The sequence below is a fragment of the Podarcis erhardii genome (genome assembly GCF_964252035.2).
Source record: "Podarcis erhardii genome assembly, chromosome: 12".
Taxonomy (NCBI): Eukaryota; Metazoa; Chordata; class Lepidosauria; order Squamata; family Lacertidae; genus Podarcis; species Podarcis erhardii.
In genome coordinates, this window is record NC_138513.1 from 5,493,689 (window position 1) to 5,518,078 (window position 24,390).

Here is a 24,390-nt window from a genome sequence, read left to right on the forward strand (position 1 = left end):
CTCTTCGTGACCCCCTGGACCAGAGCATGCCAGGCATTCCTGTCTTCCACTGCCTCCCGCAGTTTGGTCAAACTCATGCTGGTAGCTTCAAGAACACTGTCCCACCATCTCGTCCTCTGTCGTCCCCTTCTCCTTGTGCCCTCCATCTTTCCCAGCATCAGGGTCTTTTCCAGGGAGTCTTCTCTTCTCATGAGGTGGCCAAAGTATTGGAGTCTCAGCTTCAGGATCTGTCCTTCCAGTGAGCACTCAGGGTTGATTTCCTTCAGAATGGAGAGGTTTGATCTTCTTGAAGTCCATGGGACTCTCAAGAGTCTCCTCCAGCACCAGAATTCAAAAGCACAAATTCTTCGGCGATCAGCCTTCTTCATGGTCCAGCTCTCACTTCCATACATCACTACTGGGATAACCATAGCTTGAACTATACGGACCTTCCCAGTAAATATATCTTGTCCTTTTCAAGTTGTTCCCACCACCCACCTCACCTTTTCCCAGGCTCTGTGCCGAGTTGGGAAAAGTTTAAGGTTAACGGCTTCCCCGCAAAGAATCCTGATGAGAACTGCAGTGCTGAGAGTTGTTATGAGACGCCTTATAGAGCTACACTTCCCATCACCCTCAACAAACCACTTCCCACAATTCTTTGGGGAAATCCACGAGTGCCAAAGTGGCGCGAGAGTGCTTCAAAATGCAGGGTGTGGCCGGGGCTCACAAGGAGGTTGCCAGTACAATCCTATACAAGTCTACTGAGCTCAATAGGATTTAAGCAGGCAATAGGGACACAGGTGGTTCCGTGGGTTAAACCCCAGAGCCTAGGACTTGCCAATCAGGAGGTCGGCGGTTCGATTCCCCGTGACGGGGTGAGCTCCCATTGCTCGGTCCCTGCTCCTGTCAACCTAACAGTTTGAAAGCACCTCAAAGTGCAAGTAGATAAAAAGGTACCACTCTGGCGGGAAAGAAAACGGTGTTTCTGTGTGCTGCTTTGGTTCGCCAGAAGCGGCTTAGTCCTGCTGGCCACATGACCCGGAAGCTGCACGCCGGCTCCCTCGGCCAATAAAGCGAGATGAGCGCCGCAACCCCAGAGTCGGTCACGACTGGACCTAATGGTCAGGGGTCCCTTTACCTTTATCTTAAGCAGTTAAAGGGCAGCAGCCTCAATGTAGTTTGAAGTCACAACTTCCTACCTGGAAAATCTAACTCAGGGTTAGCCAATGTGAGGCCCCTCCAAATTTAGTTGGTTTGCAACTCCCAGCATCTCTGGCTGATTTCCACGCTGGCTGGGTCTGATGGGAGCTGCAGTCCACTACTACTCCTACGGGACGCGGGTGGCGCTGTGGTCTAAACCACTGAGCCTAGGACTTGCCAATCAGAAGGTCGGTGGTTCAAATCCCCACGGCGGTGTGAGCTCCCGTTGCTCGGTCCCAGCTCCTGCCAACCTAGCAGTTTGAAAGCACGTCAAAGTGCAAGTAGATAAATAGGTACCGCTCCAGCGGGAAGGTAAACGGTGTTTCCGTGCACTGCTCTGGATCACCAGAAGCGGCTTAGTCATGCTGGCCACATGACCCGGAAGCTGTACGCCGGCTCCCTCGGCCAATAAAGCGAGATGAGCACCGCAACCCCAAAGTCGGTCATGACTGGACCTAATGGTCAGGGTACCTTTCCTTTACCACAGAGATGAGGATATTTTTTGTGCCCAAGGACCATGTTTCCTTCTGAGCAGCCGCACATACCAGTAGCAAGCAGAACCAGAGGCAATAATGGCAGAGAAATGTTTTTCTTTTTACTTTTCTTCAGAAGGCTGCAATCTTCTTCTTCTTTTTAAATCTAAGCTTCAAATACAGTGGTACCTCGGGTTACAGACGCTTCAGGTTACAGACTCTGCTAACCCAAAAATAGTACCTCGGGTTAAGAACTTTGCTTCAGGATGAGAACAGAAATCATGCGGTGGCGGCGGGAGGCCCCATTAGCTAAAGTAGTGCTTCAGGTTAAGAACAGTTTCAGGTTAAGAACGGACCTCCAGAACGAATTAAGTTAACCAGAGGTACCACTGTAATAACAAAGACAAAAAACCCTGAGCCTGCTTTGAGGCAAGTGTCCCGAAAAGTCTCCATCAAGACTAGCATGAGGCGTAGAACAGAATCATAGAGTTGGAAGAGACTGCCAAGCCCATCTAGTCCAGGCCCCACAGTGCAGGAACCAGAGCCCAAGGAAACATTCCAGCAAGGCAAAGACCCTCAAAGAGTGAAGCAGGCATTTGTGGGGTGTGCGGCCTAGAGAGATTTCCAAGGGCCAAAGAGGCCTGGCTGGACTCTGGCCTGAGATTGCCCCTCCCCGACTACTGCTCTCCAACAGCCACAGCGAGGGGGAAAGCAGTGTGGTGTAGTGGTTAAGAGCGATAGACTCGTAATCTGGTGAACCGGGTTCACTTCCCCGCTCCTCCACATGCAGCTGCTGGGTGACCTTGGGCCAGTCACACTTCTCTGAAGTCTCTCAGCCCCACTCACCTCACAGAGTGTTTGTTGTGGGGGAGGAAGGGAAAGGAGAATGTTAGCCGCTTTGAGACTCCTTAGGATAATGATAAAGCGGGATATCAAATCCAAACTCTTCTTCTTCTTGCCCTGTGCAAGCGGCAATAGCGTGAGAGATCACATGGCTACCCACTCGCTACCTGCAAAAGGCAGCAAGCAGCCGCCCCCTCCCTGCTTTTTCACATTTTTAGTGCACTGCAACTCCAAAGGAGGAATACGAGACACTTGCAGGGAGACACACACTGCTTACTACATCCTGGATACCCAGGTGAGCAAAGCTTAGTGGGGGACAGAGGTCATCCGGGACACAAAGCAACGGAATAAATTAATTTCACCAAGTAAAACGAGGTTTTGAGAAGCTGGAAAGAAGTCCGGGCGTTACAGGCAACTGTCTTCCTCTCTCTTTAAAAAATGGTTTCATTCATTTTACAATACTTGGCAGAACATTATATAAACCTAAAAATACTGTAGAGATAGAAAGAACAGCAATGGCAAGATACAAACAGCTGGTGGCACGGCAGGGCGATTTTAAGAAACCGGTTTTACAAACGCCAAGAAAATGGTCCAGTCCCTTCTCCTCTTGGCAGAGAGAAATGTAAGCAGCCAGTTCTAGATGTGTGTTGTGTGTGTTGAGACCCGGCTAGTGTTGGGGCAAAGCCACAGAGCAGCCCTCTCCCAATCCCTGCCATCTCGTTGCTGGCAGGAGAGAATGGCAAGGCTGTGTGGTTACACCAAGGTGAGGGCTGGACTGGCAGAGGTGAATCCCCTGGCACATGCATGGTGCCCACCTTGCTAGCGCCCCAGCTCTGCCCAGGTTATGCGGTCATGACGGCAGTGTGGGAGGGTGGCTCAGCCCCAATACAAGCATGGCTGCAGGAGGTGGCGATCCAGTGATCTTTTGCAAACCTTAGGGAACGAACATTAGGCAAGACCCTCTTTAGAGTACTTTGCCGCGTAAGTGAAAGGAGACAACACGCTTTGGGCTGGGGCAGGTAACCGAGTAACCCTCCTGCAGCAAAACGAAGGACTACCTGCTCCTTTAAAGACTAATTGCAGATCCACACCAAACATTCAAAGGACACCCAATGCACATTTAAAGTACTGTACATGTCTATTTGTTTTTATTATAAATAACTACTGTACATGTCTTTCCCCCTCGACTCCTGGGAATCGTAGTTCCCCCACTAACAGAGCTGCTACAGTTCCCAGCATCCTTAACAAGCTACAGTGGTGCCTCGCAAGACGAAAAGAATCCGTTCCGCGAGTCTCTTTGTCTGGCGGTTTGTTCGTCTTGCGAAGCAACCCTATTAGCGGCTTAGCGCTATTAGTGGCTTAGCGGCAAAGCGGCTTAGAAAAAGGGGGGAAGCGGAAAAAAATCGCAAGACTCGCAAAACGTTTTCATCTTGCGAAGCAAGCCCATAGGGAAATTCGTCTTGCGAAGCACCTCGAAAAACGGAAAACCCTTTCGCCTAGCAGGTTTTTCGTCTTGCGAGGCATTCATCTTGCGGGGCACCACTGTAGTTCCCAGGATTCTTTGGCGGGAAGACATGCGCTTTAAATGCGCATCGCATGCACTTTAAAGGCAGGATGTGGATCTGTCGTTAACACCTTGATTGTGTGGCGTATTGGGGGCTCGTGGGCCAGAGGGATCGCAGTAGTAGGTGTGCCTTTTTCAGATGCAGGTACATAGCCTACATGCCGAGAGGGGGCCATTTCATACGCCTGACAAAGGTTTCAGCCACAATAAATGCATTTAGTCTTCAAGCCAGCACAAGATTCTTTGTTGCTGATGCATAAGGAAGCGATCCATATGCATCAACAAAAAGGAACCTGGGTGGCATAGAATCCTACTTTTTTATGTCATATACTACTACTACTAATAATAATAATAATTTTATTATTTATACCCTGCCCTTCTTACTGGGCTGCCCCAGCCACTCTGGTCTGCTTCCAACATAATAAAAACACTGCAAACTAGGCTTCATGAACTCGAGAGGGGTGTTTTTGCAGCAGTACAGCCTCCGAGATGTACTTATTAACTCTTCTTCTTTGATAAAGCATTCTGATCTACCCCACACAACCCTCCTGACAGTTGTTGTTGTTTTGGACTGAGTGTATGTGCGTGTAACACATCAATATAATGTCTGCTTTTTACATTTCTCCTATGGGCACACATGAGCTGCTCTGGACATTTATCGCCCCCCTTTCGAAAAAACAATGCCCTCAAAAGAGTTCTGCGCAACTCAAAAGTTTCACTCCTAGCGTTTTAAAACCCTTGTTGGAAGAGTTATCAATTCAACTGCGCTACTTTTTTCAAAGTTTAGGCAGCTGCCTAAACTCTGAGGTGTGTTTCTCACAAAGCCATTTAAGGTACAAACATTTATTTGGTGGGGGCGGCTTCCTGACTTCCTGCTAGACTCCAGAAGGACCTTTGGGACATTTGCAATAGCCGTGACTTTGATCCAGTTAGCAGCCGAGGAGAGGGGGCCAAAAACAAAGGCCACAGCCTCTTTGGTTTCAGATGAAGGCTCAGTTGTCGGAATCCGTGTCGTGCCTCCTCTTGGCTCCCCGAGATGTGGGGGACCTGCTCCTCCGCCGCTTGTGGGGCCCGGTGCTTTTGCCCCTAGGAGACGGGGACCGGCTGCCACTTCGACACTCCCTCCTTCCGCGACTGGGGGCCTGTGTGTTTGTGGCTGGTCGGCTGCCGGGGGTCCCTTCCTTGATGCTGGTAGAGGACGCTGGGCTGCGGCGCCACCTGCTGGGTGGTTTCTGTTCTTCCTGGGCGGGTGATGAATAGCTGTCACGGCGGCTGGCTCCAGCCTGCCGGGAGGATGATGGATGGCGCTCGGGAGGCGAGGCGGGTCGTCTCTTTCTGCAAGCACAGAGGAGAGCCGGGTCAGATCATCAGGACACCCAGCAGTTCCCAGGGAAGCACAGAAAGGGTCAGAAGCAAGAGAGGGAGAGGAAGAAAAACTTCAGTTTGCAAGCAGCGTGCTTGCAGGTGCTATTTGAATTAAAAGCATGCACCTCTGCTTCCTAGGTTGCAAGAAAAACAGGAAGCTGCCTTAAACTGGGGGCACTGTCATACAGTGGTACCGCTCCTTCCTCCTGGGCCGTGTTCAGAAAGTGGTGGTGGGGGATGAGTGTTCAGACCCCTGGGCTCTCACTTGTGGGGTGCCTCAGGGTTCTGTCCTCTCCCCCATGCTTTTTAATATCTATATGAAGCTGCTGGGAGAGATCATCAGGGGGTTCGGGCTGGGTGTTCATCAGTATGCGGGTGATACCCAGCTCTACCTCTCTTTTAAATCAGAACCAGTGAAGGCGGTGAAGGTCCTGTGTGAGCGCCTGGAGGTGATTGGGGGATGGATGGCGGCTAACAGATTGAGGTTGAATCCTGACAAGACAGAAGTACTGTTTTTATTGGACAGGGGACAGGAGGACTCCCTGGTCCTGAATGGGGTAACTGTGCCCCTGAAGAACCAGGTGCGCAGCCTGGTAATCATTTTGGACTCACAGCTGTCCATGGAGGTGCAGGTTAATTCTGTATCCAGGGCAGCTGTCTACCAGCTCCACCTGGTACGCAGGCTGAGACCCTACCTGCCCACAGACTGTCTTGCCAGAGTGGTGCATGCTCTAGTTATCTCCCGCTTGGACTACTGCGATGCGCTCTACGTGGGGCTACCTTTGAAGGTGACCCGGAAACTGCAATTAATCCAGAATGCGGCAGCTAGACTGGTGACTGGGAGTGGCCGCTGGGACCACATAACACCGGTCCTGAGAGATCTGCTTTGGCTCCCGGTATATTTCCGAGCACAATTCAAAGTGTTGGTGCTGACCTTTCAAGCCCTAAAAGGCCTTGGCCGAGTATACCTGAAGGAGCGTCTCCACCCCCATCGTCCAACCAGGACACTGAGGTCCAGCTCTGAGGGCCTTCTGGCAGTTCCCTCATTGCGAGAAGTGAGGTTACAGGGAACCAGGCAGAGGGCCTTCTCGGTAGTGGCACCCGCCCTGTGGAATGCCCTCCCATCAGACGTCAAGGAAATAATTATTTTTAAAAGACATCTGAAGGCAGCCCTGTTTAGGGAAATTTTTAATATTTAATGCTGTATTGTTTTTAACACTCGATTGGGAGCCGCCCAGAGTGGCTGGGGAAACTCAGCCAGATGGGCAGGTATAAATAATAAATTATTATTATTATTATTATTATTATTATTATTATTATTATTATTATTAAAACTGGGTCAAGTAGCTTAATACTGCCCATACTGACTGGCAGGATCTCTTCAGGGTTTCAGGAAGAGGACATTCCGAGCCCTACTTAGAGAGGCCGGGGATTGAACCCGTGACCCTCTGCATGCAAAGCAGATGCTCCAACCCCTGAGCTATGGCCCTTCCCTCGGAAGAGGAAGTTATCCCAGATGTTCTCCTGCTCTAACAACCTGTACTAAAGCAGAATATCTCATGCCAAGGGCCATGTCAATTCTGCAATGGAAAAATGCTTACCAACACACCTTTCAAGGAAAGAGCTAGGGTGGTGCAGTGGTTAAGGTGTTGGGCCAGGAACTGGGAGGCCAAGGTTTGAATCCCTGCTCAGCCAACCAGCTTGCTGGGTGACCTTGAGCCAGCCACTGTTTTTTTTATAAAAGTGCGACAACACAGTGGCAAAAAAAAGGAAGAGTTATCGCACGCTAGCTCCCCAGATCTTCCTTGTAGCTTTCTAGACATTTGGGGTGGCCCAAATTCCTCCTCCAAGATTTCTCAGTAAAGGGGAAGAGTGCAGCTCAGTGGGTAGAGCGCCTGCTCAAGCCATGGCATCTCCAGGTAGGGCTGGGCAAAGATAAGGTAAAGGTAAAGGGACCCCTGACCATTAGGTCCAGTCGTGACCGACTCTGGGGTTGTGGCGCTCATCTCGCTTTATTGGCTGAGGGAGCCAGCGTACAGTTTCCGGGTCATGTGGCCAGCAGGACTAAGCCGCTTCTGGCGAACCAGAGCAGCGCACGGAAACACCATTTACCTTCCCGCCAGAGAGGTACCTATTTATCTACTTGCACTTTGACGAGCTTTCGAACTGCTAGGTTGGCAGGAGCAGGGACCGAGCAACGGGAGCTCACCCCGCCGCGGGGATTCAAACCGCCGACCTTCTGATCGGCAAGTCCTAGGCACTGTGGTTTAACCCACAGCACCACCCACGTCCCTTGGGCAAAGATACCCTGCCTGAAATCCTGCCACTCAGTGTAGACAACGCTGAGCGAGGCGGACCAGGCACCTGATTCAGAAAAGGGCAACTTCCTATGTGTTGCCAACTTCTCCTAACCTAGCAGTTTATGGAAGACTCATGGCTGTTGCCAACGAGACCCACTGAGTTACCTCTCCCTATCGTCTGGAGAAGAGGAGGCGGAGGAGGAAGAATCTTCTCTTTTCCTACGATGCTTCTCCTTCTCTTTTTTCTTTTCTTTCTTGTGCTTCTTCTTCTTCTTCTCTTTCTTCTTTTTGGGTTTCTTGCTGGGCTCTGGCCTGCATGGCAAGAGAGTAATAGACAGAATCTCTCTCTCTCTCTCTCCCCCCCCCCCTCCAACCAGCTCAAGATACAGAATTTGAGCGGCTTCCAGAACTGGAACACGCTCTAATCCTCACTCGGAAGCTGGTGAGTTCATGGTACACTCCCGATAGGACTATACCACCCATTTGATACCCATTTACATGCCAAAAGCTCCTTGCGCATGAATCACAGAATTGTAGAGCTGGAAGGCCCTCAAGAGCCATCTACAGTGGTACCTCTGGATGCGAACGGGATCCGTTCCGGAGCCCCGTTCGCATCCTGAAGCGAACACAACCCGCATCTGCGCGTGTCGCAATTCTCTGCTTCTGCGCATGTGCGTGATGTCATTTTGAGCGAATGCGCATGCGTGAGCGGCGAAACCCGGGAGTAACACATTGGGTTACTTCCAGCTCACAGCGGAGCGCAACCCAAGAACGCTCAACCTGAAGCAACTTCAACCTGAGGTATGACTGTAGTCCAACCCCCCTGCAATAGAGGAATGTTTTGCCCAATGTGGGACTTGAACTCGTGACTCATGAGATTACGAGTCTCATGCTTTACCAACTGAGCTACCCCATGGAAAGTTACTATGCTAGGGGGGAGGTCTGGAGTTCAGCCTCCTCGTTTCACAGTGGATATAAGCCCATCTTTCATTCTCCTCAGAATCCTACCCAGTTTGAGGGCCTCCTCCTTGAATTCAGAAAAACAGCTGCCCTTCTAGCATTGCAGGGGGTTGGACTAGATAATAATAATAATAATAATAATAATAATAATAATAATAATAATAATAATAATAATAATTTATTTATACCCCACCCATCTGGCTGGGTTTCACCAGCCACTCTGGGCGGCTTCCAACAGAACACCAAAATACAATAACCTATTAAACATTAAAAGCTCTCCTAAACAAGCTGCCTTCAGATGTCTTCTAAAAGTGTGGTAGTTGTTTTTCTCTTTGACATCTGGTGGGAGGGCATTCCACAGGACAGGTGCCACCACCGAGAAGGCCCTTGGGGTCTCTCCCAGCTCTACAATTCTATGATCTCCCTAGGCCCGAGAGACAAGAGGACGCCTGGAAGGTTTCTTACTCTGCAGCTCCCGTTTCCTCTTCTTTATCCGGTTTCTTTTTGGTAGCCGAAGCCTCTGGACTGCTTGCTGTTCGATGGTGCTGGGGTTTCAGAGAGAAAACAAGTCACAAGAATGAAGGAATCTTGGCCAGATATAGATAGATACTTATTGGAGGAGAGAACAGCTTTTCCCAATGGGAGGAGCCCTTCTGCTCAGTTTATGCAATCTGCAAAGTCACGCAGCAAAGCTTTTGCTGGACTATATCATAATTTCAGGCTGGAGGGGGAAGAGATGCATGTTTCAAAACTCCCTCGGGTGTGATAATCTCTACACTGAGGAAAGCGGCGTGCCTGCGAAAACGAGGTCAGCTTAGCAAGCTCCCCAACAAACTCAGCTTCATTTTCCTAAGTTAAAAGGGAGAATTCAAACATTCAATCTGACACCCAACTAGCCTGAAGTGATGCAGTCCATGGTATCCAGTTCGGGTGCAGAAGGAAACCGTGGTTTGCAGTAACTTCTATCTATTTGGGTATCCCAGCAAATGACCATTATTGTGAACATATGGCAGTTTGCATATGTTATATTTAGCTTTGGAATTTGTGGACTTCCTCGTGGGGCGTAATATGCCCTGAAAAGTAGTCGAGAATCTACAAATGACAAAGGGAACAAAAAATGTGATCTCCCTGCAGATACAACAGTGTTTTGTAATTCCTATACATGTGTTATGGGACACGGGTGGCGCTGTGGGTTAAACCACAGAGCCTAGGACTTGCCGATCTGAAGGTCGGCGGTTCGAATCCCTGCGACAGGGTGAGCTCCCGTTGCTCGGTCCCAGCTCCTGCCAACCTAGCAGTTCGAAAGCACGTCAAAGTGCAAGTAGAACAATAGGTACCACTCTGGCGGGAAGGTGAACGGCGTTTTCGTGCGCTGCTCTGGTTCGCCAGAAGCGGCTTAGTCCTGCTGGCCACATGACCCGGAAGCTGTATGCTGGCTCTCTCGGCCAATAAAGTGAGATGAGTGCCACAACCCCAGAGTCGGCCACGACTGGACCTAACTGTCAGGGGTCCCTTTACCTTTACCTTTAAACATGTGTTTCAAGCTGCATGATTTAGATTTCTTAATCTTCTGTACACCACAGTGGGCATTTGTCAATAGAAAGGGAAAACTGGTATATTTTAGGAATACACAGACAAATGTAGACTGGGGTGCTGACCAGCGGCATCTGACACCTTTAAGGCCTGCCTCACTTTCCGGAGGTGGAGAAGGAATGTCAATAACTTACCGTGAAGACTGAAAGGCCCATCTTGGCAGCTTCTTTGTCTTCTTTGGAAAACATCATCCTGCTCGCGTCACACCTGGAAGGAAAAGTTAAGACTGGGATATTATCGTTGTTTCTCGCTCCTTAATTGGTTCCTATGAAGCAATATAATTTCATTTATTTAACAAAATTTATATATCGCTCTAATGTTAAGAAAACTGCTAAGTGGTTTACAAAAAATATTTTTTAAAAAAACATTAAAACTCTCTCTCTCTATATATATATATAAAAGTTAAAAACTGATTACTTAAATGCATTCAAAAGATTGAAATCAACAGTAGCTAAAAAGGGGGTAAACCTCTTGTGACTTCTATACGTAACTGCCCTGGGCTCCTTTAGAGGGAGCTGCAGGGTAATAAGTCTAATAAATAATAAATAAATACAGTGGTGCCTCGCAAGACGAAATTAATCCGTTCCGCGATTCTCTTCGTCTAGAGGTTTTTTCGTCTTGCGAAGCAAGCCTATTGACAGCTTAGCGGATTAGCGCTATTAGCGGTTTAGCGGCTTATTGGATAAGCGGTTTAGCGGCTTAGAAAAAGGGGGGGAAGGGGAAAAAACCCGCAGGAACTTGCAAGACATTTTCGTCTTGCAAAGCAAGCCCATAGGAAATTCGTTTTGCGAAGCACCTCCAAAACGGAAAACTCTTTCGTCTAGCGAGTTTTCTATCTTGCGAGGCATTCGTCTTGCGGGGCTGAAAACCCAGAAATAAGTGTTCCAGTTTTCTAACATTTTTCAGAAGCCAAACATCCAATGTGGCTGTCGGCTATTGTTTCCTGGCTGCCTGCACCAATCAGCAGCGGCGCCTTGGTTTTTGAACATTTCAGAAGTCAAAACGACGTCCGGAACGGATTAAGTTTGACGCTTTTGTTTTTGCTATTTATTTTGCTTTTTCGTTTTTGAGGCTTTTTCGGTTAATTTGTTTTTGTGATTGTGTGGAACCCAGTTTAGCTACCAACTGATTGATTGTGTGACTGCGGAAATGGATAAAAGCCCCCCATCCAAACAATGACTATCATCAGTGCAGGTAAGAAAAAATAAATAAATAAATTTTTATCATCTACAATACTGTATTATTTATTTACTAGTACAGTCCATTGATTATTGCTTTCATTTTATGGTCTCGTTAATTAGTAAAATTCATGTTAAATTGCTGTTTTAGAGGTTGTTTTTAAAAGTCTGGAATGGATTAATCAGTTTTGCATTACTTTCTATGGGAAAGCGCGCCTTGGTTTTGGAACACTTTGGTTTTGGAACGGACTTCCGGAATGGATTAAGTTTGAGAACCAAGGTACCACTGTAAACAGAATCATAGAATTGGAGAGTTGGGAGAGACCTCAAGGGTTTAAAATGGAGCTTTCCAAATTTTTCACACCTTTTAGGCATGCATCACACAGTGATTCAGTTTTACTATCAAACCAGAGGTTAAACCAGCCCCTTTCCAGCCCGGGAAAAGCGCGGGGAGCATTTGCATAACAAACCTACACACTGCAGCTGACACACTAACGTGTCGCGACACACAGTTTGGAAAGCTCTGGTTTAAAGACTAATGGAGATGTACACAGAACAAGACATGCACACGGCGTAAAGTCTGCAGGAATAGCCATGCCACTTCCAAACACAATAAACACACGAGACGTAACCGGCTGTGTTCTTAGATAAATAAGGTATACTATTCATAGTATCAGATTATAAATTTCAACGGAAGTAACTCATAAAGTTCAACAAACAAACAAAGCAGAAGACCCAGTGGATCAGATCATTCTTTAGTCAGTTCATGTATAAGGTCCATCTGTGTAATGGTGTCTATTCCATCTGTCTGTTCGTAAAGTCCAAAAAATCTACATGAAAGGTTGTAAGGTAAAGGTAAAGGTAAAGGGATCCCTGACCATTAGGTCCAGTTGTGGCCGACTCTGGGGTTGCAGCGCTCATCTTGCTTTATTGGCCAAGAGAGCCGGTGTACAGCTTCCAGGTCATGTGGCCAGCATGACTAAGCCACTTCTAGCGAAGCCAGAGCAGCGCACAGAAACGCCATTTACCTTCCCACTGGAGTGGTACCTACTTGCACTTTGATGTGCTTTCAAACTGCTAGGTGGACAGGAGCAGGGACCAAATAATGGGAGCTCACCCTGTCGCAGGGATTCGAACCACCAACCTTCTGATTGGCAAGTCCTAGGCTCTGTGGTTTAACCCACAGCGCCACCCGCGTCCCTCATGAAAGGTTGTTACAGTTCCACAAAATCCTTACAGAGTCTAGACAAGGATTACAGGACAGTGGATCTTATGGCATAATAGTAGCAGCTACTATTATGCCATAAGATCCACTGTCCTGTAATATCACATATGAGCTTTAAGTACTGATAAAGCCCAGGACAGCGAAACAAGGCCAATTTTCCGGAAATCCTTGTCTAGACTCTGTGTAAGGATTTTGTGGAACTGTAACAACCTTTCATGTGGATTTTTTGGACTTTACAAACAGACAGATGGAATAGAAACCATTACACGGATGGACCTTACGCATGAACTGACTAAAGAACGATCCTATCCACTGGGTCTTCTGCTTTGTTCGTTTGTTGAACTTTATGAGTTACTTCCGTTGAAATTTATAATTTGATACAGTGGTACCTCGAAAGACGAAATCAATTCGTTCTGCGAGTTTTTTCGTCTTGCGATTTTTTTCGTCTTGCGAAGCACGGATTTTGGAAAAGCTTCAAAAATCACCAAAGTCTTCAAAAACCTCAAAAAAGGCTACCACACCGCGTGCTATGAGTTGCTCCTCGAAGTCAAGTCGCAACTGCACCCCCTGAATGCACAGTTTTAAGAAAAAGGAAGCAAACTTGCAAGACGTTTTCGTCTTGCGAAGCAAGCCCATAGGGAAATCCGTCTTGCAAAGCAACTCAAAAAACGAAAAACTCTTTTGTCTTGTGAGTTTTTCGTCTTACGAGGCATTCGTCTTGCGAGGTACCACTGTACTATGAATAGTATACCTTATTTATCTAAGAACGCAGCCGGTTACGTCTCGTGTGTTTATTGAGTATGCTTCCACATAAGACAGACAAATAATTGGTCCTTTGGGAGGGCCACTTGAGTCCATTGCAGCAGCAGCAGCAGCTACCTCGAACTCCCCAGGCCCAACACACGATCCACCGCCTTCTCGTCACGCTCTGCTCCATCACGTTTGCAGACCTCGGCAAGATCCTGCAAAGATATTTGCAGACAAGGTATTAGAGGACACCTCGTGAAACGCCCTGGCATCTCTGGGTGAAGGGTGGCTTACAAATCTAATGAATAATATAAATAAAACACTAATGAAGCAAGAGCACAAATTTGCGCACTGCCATGGAGTTGCTAAAGGTCTTTGCGTTGATAAGATGAAAGTTGGTTTGTTTCAAATCTCAAATTAGACGTAATATAAATTAGATTATCTGGCAAAAGCAAGCTCACACCTCTCACTGACTTTGGATGCATATTTAAGGTACGTATGTAAGAGGCTCGTTTGTAGTTATATTTTGGGAATGATTCACGCTCTTATGCAGCTGCATTGTTTTAAGGACGTCCCACGATCATATTATAAAGTAGTTGTGTTCTGTGCTGTAAATCCAAGAACTGCTGGGAGCGGTTTCTTTTTGTTTTCCATTGTGTTTCTCATCAGAAATTTGGTGTGGCACGAGCAAATTTTTATTCTGAAAGTGCAGCCCAAAGAAAAAAGCTTGAGAACCTCTGCTATAGGGAGAGTGCCTGTGGGAGAACCTCAAGCAGACTCCTCCCCAAAACCCCTCTTCTGACCTGCAAAATATCTGAGAGAGCCAAGGTTGACATTTAATGCCAGGAGTTAAGCTGCTTTGGGAAGAGGGCGAAGCTAGGGAGAAGACGCTTGGACCGTTTCCTCATCATTAAGTCACTCTGCTTTAATTAGAACTGCCACCTGGTTAAAGAAACCTTACACCAATAAAGCCCATCCATTCTAATGAGTAAACACCATCATTCTTTTTTTTCCTTTTCCAAATTTCCAAGTTGATGCGATATATCAAAAGACACTATTCCTTTTATATTTTTATTTTTTAAATTATAAATATTATCGCTCTCTAGATTTTGTAACATGCCCTTCCTTCATCGTCTTCAAAGGAACATACTGAGGTTTTAGTAATAAGCACTTTTATTGAAATACAATCCATTAACTGATTAACTAGGTATTGACTAATTAACCGAAAGGACTTAAATAAGTTAACAACCCTCGTTTTCATGTATGTATACTCTGAGCTTTGGGATCAACTGTGTTTATATGCACACACACATACATATATATATATTTTCCACACAAACAAATATTTTAAATATATATATAAAAATACCTCTTTGCTGAGTCCTGTCGGCTGCTTCTTCACGTTCTTATAACCCCTTAAAAGAAATACAAATGAGAGTTACAAAATCTGGCAGAGGTGGACTAGAAAACCAGTAAAAATTATTTGGATAGATATATACATCGGTATAAAATGGGAAAATATTCTCTCGGCTTTGATGATCACGGGATAGAAGAAAGGACAACAGTAAGAGCTGTTTGACAGTGGAATTTGCTGCCAAGGAGTGTGGTGGAGTCTCCTTCTTTGGAGGTCTTTAAGCAGAGGCTTGACAACCATATGTCAGGAGTGCTCTGATGGTGTTTCCTGCTTGGCAGGGGGTTGGACTCGATGGCCCTTGTGGTCTCTTCCAACTCTAGGATTCTATGATTCTCAACTGGGTAAGGGGATGTTCATGTCACACCCAGCTGCTGTTACAGCCGTGGGCAGCAAACATAGCCAGGCGACTGTGTCTAAGACTTACAAGGCTGCCATCATGGCCTCCTCTTCTGCCCGCCGGACAGCAGCCAGCTCATCTTCCCGGGAGAGAGGAGCGTCACCTTTCTTTCCCTTGGCGTACCACGTGAGATCCTTCCCCTTCTGCCACCGGCCTACGGGTGCCATCAAGGAGTTCCCTGAACATTAAAAGGAGAAAGACAAATGAAAACAAAACTCAGAGCAGGACTAGAGTGCGTGACTGCTGAGAGACCTCTAACAAGATGGAGAAGAGTTTGGATTTGATATCCCACTTTATCACTACCCAAAGGAGTCTCAAAGCAGCTAACATTCTTCTTTCCCTTCCTTCTCCACAACAGACACTCTGTGAGGTGAGTGGGGCTGAGAGACTTCAGAGAAGTGTGACTGGCCCAAGGTCACCCAGCAGCTGCATGTGGAGGAGCGGGGAAGCGAACACGATTCACCAGATTACGAGACTACTGCTCTTAACCACTACACCACACTGGCTCCAGATGATGCAAAGGTCCAAAACCCAGGTTGCCTCTGTTCACATTTTGGCTGTTTTGCAATGAGTGTCCTCTCCCGGCACCTCTGCCACACCAAAACCCTTCAGATTGTGGGACTGAATTTCATTTCCTCTGCATTGCAGAGGAGGAAAGAGGGGGAGAGACAGAATGCCCTGCCAAAGGCCACGGAGGGCGAGATTCAAACTCAGGACTTCTCAAACAGACTCATAGTCATTTCAGCACATAGCTGACGGTTGGAGCTAACTCAGCCTTCAGCAGTCAAAAGACAGCAGAGGGTCATCTCCCTACCTAGGTAGTTTTCCCTTTGTTTGTCGGTCTTTACATCTTCCCAGTTAAACTGGTCCTGCCCTCCTCTCACGCCCCCTCGGGACGAGCCAAACATGGTGAAGGACAGGAGAGAACGAGCCCGGAACGTCTTCTTTCCTTCCTTTCTTTTAAAGTAGAACGGCAATCCTCAGGGAGCTCAAGATTCCAATCCTCAGGCACCTGGATGTGGAAAACGGAGAAAGCAACAGGCTTAAGAAATGTTAAAGTTTTAGTATTCTGTTGTGCTCTCAAAAGTGGCTGTGACTTTGCTCATTGTATTTGTGTGGACTTAAGTGAGAGAGCCCAGGGAGATGTGAATTCTAAGCTGCAAAACTTCTATACTGCCTGGGTGGGAAGAGACAGCCCAAAGGCCACATTCCTTTCTAAGTAATCTTTCGGAAGTGGAGGTCACATAATAATAATAATAATAATAATAATAATAATAATAATAATAATATATTATTTATACCCTGCCCATCTGGCTGAGTTTCCCCAGCCACTCTGGGCGGCTTCCAACAGAATATTAAAATACAATAACCTATTAAACATTAAAAGCTTCCCTAAACAAGTCTGCCTTCAGATGTCTTCTACAAGTCTGGTAGTTGTTTTTCTCTTTGACATCTGGTGGGAGGGCATTCCACAGGGCGGGTGCCACCACCGAGAAGGCCCTCTGCCTGGTTGGCTTCTTGCAGTGAGGGAACCGCTAGAAGGCCCTCGGCACTGGACCTCAGTGTCCGGGTAGAACGATGGGGGTGGAGATGCTCCTTCAGGTATACCAGTGGTTAGGCGTACCAGAGGCAAAAATGGGAGGAGCAGCCAAAGTTAGTTCGCTCCCATGTGCTTAACCCTCCTCCATCCATGCGAGCCAGAGGTGTCATCAGAGTTCAAGGGCAAATTTCAGCCAGACCCACATGCCCAAGGAAGGTGCCAAGTGGATCTGGTGAGGGGGTGCAGCCTTGGAGGGTCTCAGGGGTCAGATCCAGAGACCCAGGGAGCCTCTTGTGCCCCTTCCCCTCAGGCCAGGGATCCGTTCACTTGGCTGAATACTACTCTGAAGAAAAATAGCTTCAGTGTGCATATCCCATCTTTGGACAGTTCAGGACACCTTGCATACATTCATGGCTGTTAACTAGAAGGCTGGTAGTTTAAGCCCACCAGAAACGGCTTTGGCCAGGATTCCTGCATTGCAGGGGGTGAGTCTAGAGCAGTGTTTCCCAACCCTGGGTCTCCAGCTGCTTTTGGACTACAGTTCCCATCATTCCTGACCACTGGTCTTGCTAGCTAGGGATGATGGGAGTTGTAGTGCAAAAACAGCTGGAGACCCAAGGTTGGGAAACACTGGTCTAGAGGACCCTCGGGATGCCTTCCAACTCTACAGTTCTATGATGTAAATGAAATAACATATCAATATAAGAACTGGGTTGGTTTGTTTTTCCAAGAAGGCCAATAATCAAAACATGCTTACTCTGGATAAATTAACACAACAGGCATTCCAAGCCTTAGAAGAGCCACACAACCCCCAACACAAGTCACAAAGTGCCAAGCTACATGCCACAGCTAATGATGCAAGATGGATCTTGTGTCTTTAGCAAACCTTTACAAAGGGCCCTCGTAGCAAAACCAATATGGCCACAGGTAGTCCCTTTCTGAAGGGAAATGGCTTTGTTTTAAGAAATGAAGCGTAGAGTGTTTAGGAGCACAGAGAGTGCCTTTTTCCTAAGATGAAAAGAAGATGCTTTAGCTGTACTTCATACTTGCAAAGATATATTCTTTTTCCAGATAGAAGCAAGAGTGACTCTCTCTGAAGTCTATTTAAAACAACAACAAATATTAAATACAGCAACAACTCCGAAGGTAAAAAACATCAAATACGTGACTTCAATGCCTGACTTAAATGACAACAATCTGGGCAGGTTAGTACAAATCTGGCAGCTTGGAAACCCCAGTGTCCTGTTTCTGACAGCAGGCTTCAAAAAAACTTTGTAGGTGTTGCAGCCCAAACCATCTGGAGAGCACCAGGGTGTGTGTGTGTGATTTCCAAAATAATTTGTCAGCCTGCTCTTGTGCATCTTTATTCAGAACATACGTTCTGGAGTGTGTTCACTAGGGCTCCACACCAAGAAACAATGCATAGGTTTTACCATCTTCACTTGCAAAGCACTTTCTCCATCTCTACCGTGTTTGTCAATTATCACAGACAACCCAGTGGGACAAAGCACAGTTTCTCAGGGCCAAGAAGGCAGGTGGGGGTAATTTTTAAAAAGCTACGATCTAAGATACCCAAGCATCTTAATGAGGGAAAGCCTGTGCTTATTTCCTCAGAAATAAGTCCCGCCAAGTTTTGACAGGTAAGTACTCTCAAGTCCGTGAGTAGGCAAACTAAGGCCCGGGGGCCAGATACGGCCCAATTGCCTTCTAAATCCGGCCCGCAGACAGTCAGGGAATCAGCGTGTTTTTACAGGAGTAGAATGTGTCCTTTTATTTAAAATGCATCTGTGGGTTATTTGTGGGACATAAGAATTCGGGTTTTTTTTCTTTCCAAAATATAGTCCGGCCCCCCAAATCGTCTGAGGGACAGTGGACCGGTCCCCTGCTGGAAAAGTTTGCTGGCCCCTGCTCAAGTTGGTATCCATAGCATTGCAATCTAACAGCATGCCTTCCCACTGAACTCAGCAAGGTTTGCTTTTGGGCAGATTGCATGGATAGGTAGATAAAGCGCTTTTTTCTGGGGGGGTACGCATACCCCTAAACATTTTGTGAATCTTGTACTTTTGTCCATTTCCTGTATTTATTTTTCCCGATCTGAACTACAAAACTGTGATTTTCTTGAGTCGAAATGAGAGTACCCCTAAACATTTTTTTAGAATAAAAAACCGCTGGATAGATAGACGGACAGACAGACAGAGAGACAGACAGAGAGTACAGTTGGAAGGGACCCTGTGGTCATCTAGCCCAACCCTCCAGCAACGCAGGCGTAACCATAGCTGTCAACGTTTCCCTTTTTTTTAGGCGAAACTCCCTTATTCCGAACAAAACAAATTCCTTCCAGTAGCACCTTAAAGACCAACTAAGTCAGTTCTTGGTATGAGCTTTCGTGTGCATGCACATTTCTTCAGATACACTGAAACAGAAGTCACCAGACCCTTCTATATAGTGAGAAGGTGGGGAGGGGTATTACTCAGAAGGGTGGTGGGAATGGGTGATTGGCAGATAGCTGTGATGAGCCTGTTGACGACTCTTAACGACTGCAATAGGTCTTACAGGAAAAAGCAAGGGGTGAGAAGGTGAAAAATGGCTTTGTATAGAAGGGTCTGGTGACTTCTGTTTCAGTGTATCTGAAGAAGTGTGCATGCACACGAAAGCTCATACCAAGAACTGACTTAGTTGGTCTTTAAGGTGCTACTGGAAGGAATTTGTTTTGTTTTGACTATGGCAGACCAACACGGCTACCTATCTGTAACTCCCTTATTCCGAATAGGATTCCTCGCAAGAAAAGGGAAAAGTTGACAGCTATGGGCGTAACAGGTAAGAGAAATGTACATAAATGCACGGGCCCCCCCCCGTCCCTTTCCACACCCCGGCCATTCTGTCCTTGGGGGAGGCTGCTCTTAACTGTCAGCCTTCCCCCCCCCCACTTCTGCAAGCAGAGCAACTCCCCCCCTCCAGCCAAAGCCTCCCCCACTTTGCGACTCACGTGCTGCCTGCAGAACCCGCTTCCTGCAGCAACTTCCGCAAGCTTTGGGAGACACCATCGCGCCTCGTGCCCGTGGGGGGGGATACGGGCCGCACCAAGTTGCTGGGAGGGGGGTGGCCAACTCTTAATAATAATAATAATAATAATAATAATAATAATAATAATAATAATAATATTTTTTTTATTTATACCCCGCCCTCCCCAGCCAAGGCCGGGCTCAGAGCGGCTTACAAGCAATAATAAAAACAAGATGAATGATTACAACTTAAAAACAAAAATAAAATACAACATTAAAATAATGGAACATTAAAATATTAGCCAAAACAAAATGAAAAAATTCCTTCCAGTAGCACCTTAAAGACCAACTAAGTTAGTTCTTGGTATGAGCTTTCGTGTGCATGCACACTCTGTAACTAAAATATTAGCAACCGCATAATAATAATAATAATAATAATAATAATAATAATAATAATAATATCCCGCCCTCAGGGCGGCTAACAACAGTAAAATTACAGTAAAAATATTGTGATAGGAATTTTATGGTCTTAGACATATGGTAATGTTCATAAGTGTACCAACCAAGCATGTACATAGATCAGCACAGAAAGACCCACCTGGAACCATTTTTGATTCCCAAACTGTCCAAATGTTTTCTCTGCAAGGTCAAAGGAAAATGGAAAAGCCTCCCCATTGTCTTTTCCTTAACAAATCCTGTCTTAAGGGTATGTCTGTGTTTGAATAGGGTGTGAGCCTGTGACCTGGCCCAGGAACTAAGTATTTATCCAGTTACAGATAGGTAGCCGTGTTGGTCTGCCATAGTCAAAACAAAATAAAAAAATTCCTTCCAGTAGCACCTTAAAGACCAACTAAGTTAGTTCTTGGTATGAGCTTTCGTGTGCATGCACACAGTGTGTATGAAGAAGTGTGCATGCACATGAAAGCTCATACCTAGAACTAACTTAGTTGGTCTTTAAGGTGCTACTGGAAGGAATTTTTTTATTTTGTTTTAAGTATTTATCGTTACAAAAGACTGGCCAGGCTCCCCAGGAAATCCAGTCAAGTAAGCAGGGTATCCAATCAAGTAACCTGCCAGACAGGAGATAAACAAGGACAGGAGAAAAGCAACATTCAAAATTTCTGTTTTAGACCGCCTTTTCTGTGATGTAGGTATGATGTATCTGAGGGGTGGTCTTAGGTTACACCCCTTCTGTGATTGATTGATTGATTGATTGATTGATGTATGATGTTTCTGGGGGTGGTCTTGATCTACAGGGTGGCAATTTCAAAAGTCTTTATAAAGCCTTGCACGCCATTTTTCTGGGTTCATCCTCTCTCCTGCCTGTAAGGGGAGCACCCTGTTGCAACAGATCAATAAAGATCAGGCTTACTAGCTGCTTTGCTTCTCAATATTCTCTGGTTGGCCTCTGTTATTCTCTCCTACCAATAGGGAACCTATGTAAGGACTCTATATGGGCTCTTGGATACCCCATAAGGGAAAAGGGCAATTTTTGTTTACAACAACATAATAGGGGGAAAAACAAACCCCAATTTAAAATACAGGTTAAAATGCAATTTAAAATGCAGCCTCATTTTAAAATAACTGATAAATCAAGACCATGAAGGAAACATAAGGGTCAGACTGAGTCCAAACCAAAGGCCAGGCGGAACAAACAGCTCTGTCTTGCAGGCCCTGCGGAAAGATGTCAAGTCCCGCAGGGCCCTAGTCTCTTGGGACAGAGCGTTCCACCACGTCGGAGCCAGTGCTGAAAAGGCCCTGGCCCTAGTTGAGACCAATTTAACCACCTTGTGACCTGTTGTGGATGGGTAGTGCAGTCATCGAAACGACTTAAGATGAGCCCCTCTGGACATGGGGAGGTGGTGATGGTGTGGGAAACTTCAGTGGCTCAAAGTCTGCCTTTGTTGCAGGTTTATCGAGGCTCAGGAGCCCTGCATTGGGGAAATGGGGGGGGGGGTAACCCTCATTCTTGGGAAAGAAAGCCTGCTCTTTGGAACTCCCTGCTATTGATTTCAATCAGGCCTGCTAGAAACATTCTTGTTTATAGACAAGCCAGATGCTTGCCTAAGCCTTATGAGGAACGATGCCTTATGAGGAACGGCTAAGGGAGCTGGGCATGTTTAGCCTGGAGAAGAGGAGGTTAAGGGGTGATATGATAGCCATGTTCAAATATATAAAAGGATGTCACATAGAGGAGGGAGAAAGGTTGTTTTCTGCTGCTCCAGAGAAGCGGACACGGAGCAATGGATCCAAACTACAAGAAAGAAGATTCCACCTAAACATTAGGAAGAACTTCCTGACAGTAAGAGCTGTTTGACAGTGGAATTTGCTGCCAAGGAGTGTGGTGGAGTCTCCTTCTTTGGAGGTCTTTAAGCAGAGGCTTGACAACCATATGTCAGGAGTGCTCTGATGGTGTTTCCTGCTTGGCAGGGGGTTGGACTCGATGGCCCTTGTGGTCTCTTCCAACTCTAGGATTCTAGGATTCTATAAGCCCTCGTCCCCACATGGAGAAAGGTGTGGTTTCAAATTTGGTGGCTGACCATGTCTTGAGACTTTGCAGGGGTTGGACTGGATGACCCTCGGTGCCCCTTCCAATGCCACAACTCTGAAACCACTGAAGTAACACTGGATCTCCTGCCTCACCCGTTCCATCATCTGCACTTCCTCCTTCCCGCTAGTTAAAATTTAAACTGCAAGTTCCCCAAGGCTTTATGATCTGTTTGCATTGCTGTGAAAGAACAGTGTATAGCAGTAACTAATACAGTACTCTCATTTTTTATTTTTACAAAAGAGCACGTGGAAGCACAGCAGCTGGCAAATCTTCCAACTGAAGCAGAAAAGGGGCATTTAAGTAAGAGTTTTGTTGCTCCCGCTCAAGCTACCCACACCTATTTTTTAAAAAAAATTCTGTATAATTATTAAATGCACAGGAGCCAGTGTTTGGGTTAGTGAAAGGGGGAGCCTTAATGAAATCAGTGAATCCTGAGAGGTTGGATGGGCATCTGTCATGCATTGCAGGGGGTCGGACTAGAATGACCGCCAGGATCCCTTCCAACTCTAGAATTCCCATGATTCATCCTAGATTTCCCTCCAAACCCTAATTTCAGCAAAATCTTGTCCCTTCCCCCATAGCCTAAAAATAAAAAGTGGTCCGCTCTTCCGACACCCCATTCATAAAGCGCCAGTCTTCCTCTGTATCTGGTCCTGTTATAGCCCTGAAAAGTGGGCCACTGATCTCATGCAGAACAAGACCATTTCCTACGTTCTTTGCCAGATTCGCCTCCTTCGATGGAAAGAAGTTTTGTGCTTTTAACAGATGCATTACAGGCAAACTCAACAAGTGAAGTCCAGCCATAAAGAATGGTAAGGTGTTGAGAAAGTTATTCAAGGACCCTCTGCCCATCTTTTTTTTTTTAGTGACTGTACATACTGAGGGGGAGAAAAAATTGAAGCATTTAAATGAATGGTAATAATAATAATAATAAGGAATAACTTAATGTTTATTGATTCAAAGCCTTTTGATTAAGATGTCCCCAATTAACTGGACAGCAGACTTTAGGGTAATCTTAGGCTGCCGTTATAAATGCGCTTACTAAAGAATAACCCTGGTGGAAATTCATAATCTGGGTAAACATACACAGGATTGCACTGCTAATGATTTTCAAGGATATATTTGCAAAAGCCAAGAGCAGTAGCAACGTTCTTTGAGAATAAGCTTTCCCCTTTCTCTTCCGCACAGGAGGAGATACCTCTTGCATGATAGTGTTTACCTTTTCTTATGAATCATAGCCAAAACCCTTGTTCAAATAATAATAATAATAATAATAATAATAATAATAATAATAATAATAATTATAATTATATATTTATACCCCGCCCTCCCCAGCCAAGGCCGGGCTCAGAGCGGCTTACAAGCAATAATAAAAACAAGATGAATGATTACAACTTAAAAACAAAAATAAAATACAACATTAAAATAATGTTGGTATCTGAAGAAGTGTGCATGCACACGAAAGCTCATACCTAGAACTAACTCAGTTGGTCTTTAAGGTGCTACTGGAAGGAATTTTTTTATTTTATTAAAATAATGGAACATTAAAATATTAAAATGTAGCCTCATCACAGGAGGAGAAGGAAAAGAGGAAAAGAAAAAAAAGAGAGAGGGAGGGAGGGAGGGAATCAAATTGGCTCCAAGCCAAAGGCCAGGCGGAACAACTCTGTCTTACAGGCCCTGCGGAAAGAAATCAGATCCTGCATTAAATGTACATTAACAAATAAAATCCTCGTAAATTTTTCATCGTATATGAGGCATTTCTATTAAGTATTTTAGATAAAGAGATCCCAAAAAATATAAGAGAGGTATTTTTGTATGCAACTGCAGCGGCTCGAATACTTGTGGCCAAGGGATGGAAAGATCACGAGGCTCCAAAAACAACAGATTGGCAAATCAAATTACAGGAATTGCTGGAGACGGCTCAACTGACTAGTAAACTCAGAGGAAACTCAAAGCAAAAATTAGCGGAAAAATGGGATGTTTATAAAAAATATGTTCAGAAATACAATAATAGCTTTGACTCCATGCTAGCATTTGAGTGATAAAGGAACTAAAA

At 46.0% G+C, this 24,390-nt stretch overlaps 1 protein-coding gene across 1 annotated transcript; it reads right to left on the reverse strand.

The window, feature by feature from the left end:
• Positions 1 to 4,886: 4,886 nt before the first annotated feature.
• Positions 4,887 to 19,859, reverse strand: LOC309326018 (multiple myeloma tumor-associated protein 2). The gene is made up of 9 exons (XM_081834528.1): positions 19,765 to 19,859; positions 16,053 to 16,250; positions 15,266 to 15,416; positions 14,797 to 14,842; positions 13,560 to 13,642; positions 10,412 to 10,484; positions 9,150 to 9,229; positions 7,890 to 8,036; positions 4,887 to 5,394 (listed from the first exon to the last, which is right to left on the reverse strand). Exons 2-9 carry the CDS (start codon positions 16,144 to 16,146, stop codon positions 5,052 to 5,054), a joined length of 1,017 nt encoding a protein of 338 aa, XP_081690654.1. The 5' UTR covers positions 16,147 to 16,250; positions 19,765 to 19,859; the 3' UTR covers positions 4,887 to 5,051.
• Positions 19,860 to 24,390: the final 4,531 nt, after the last annotated feature.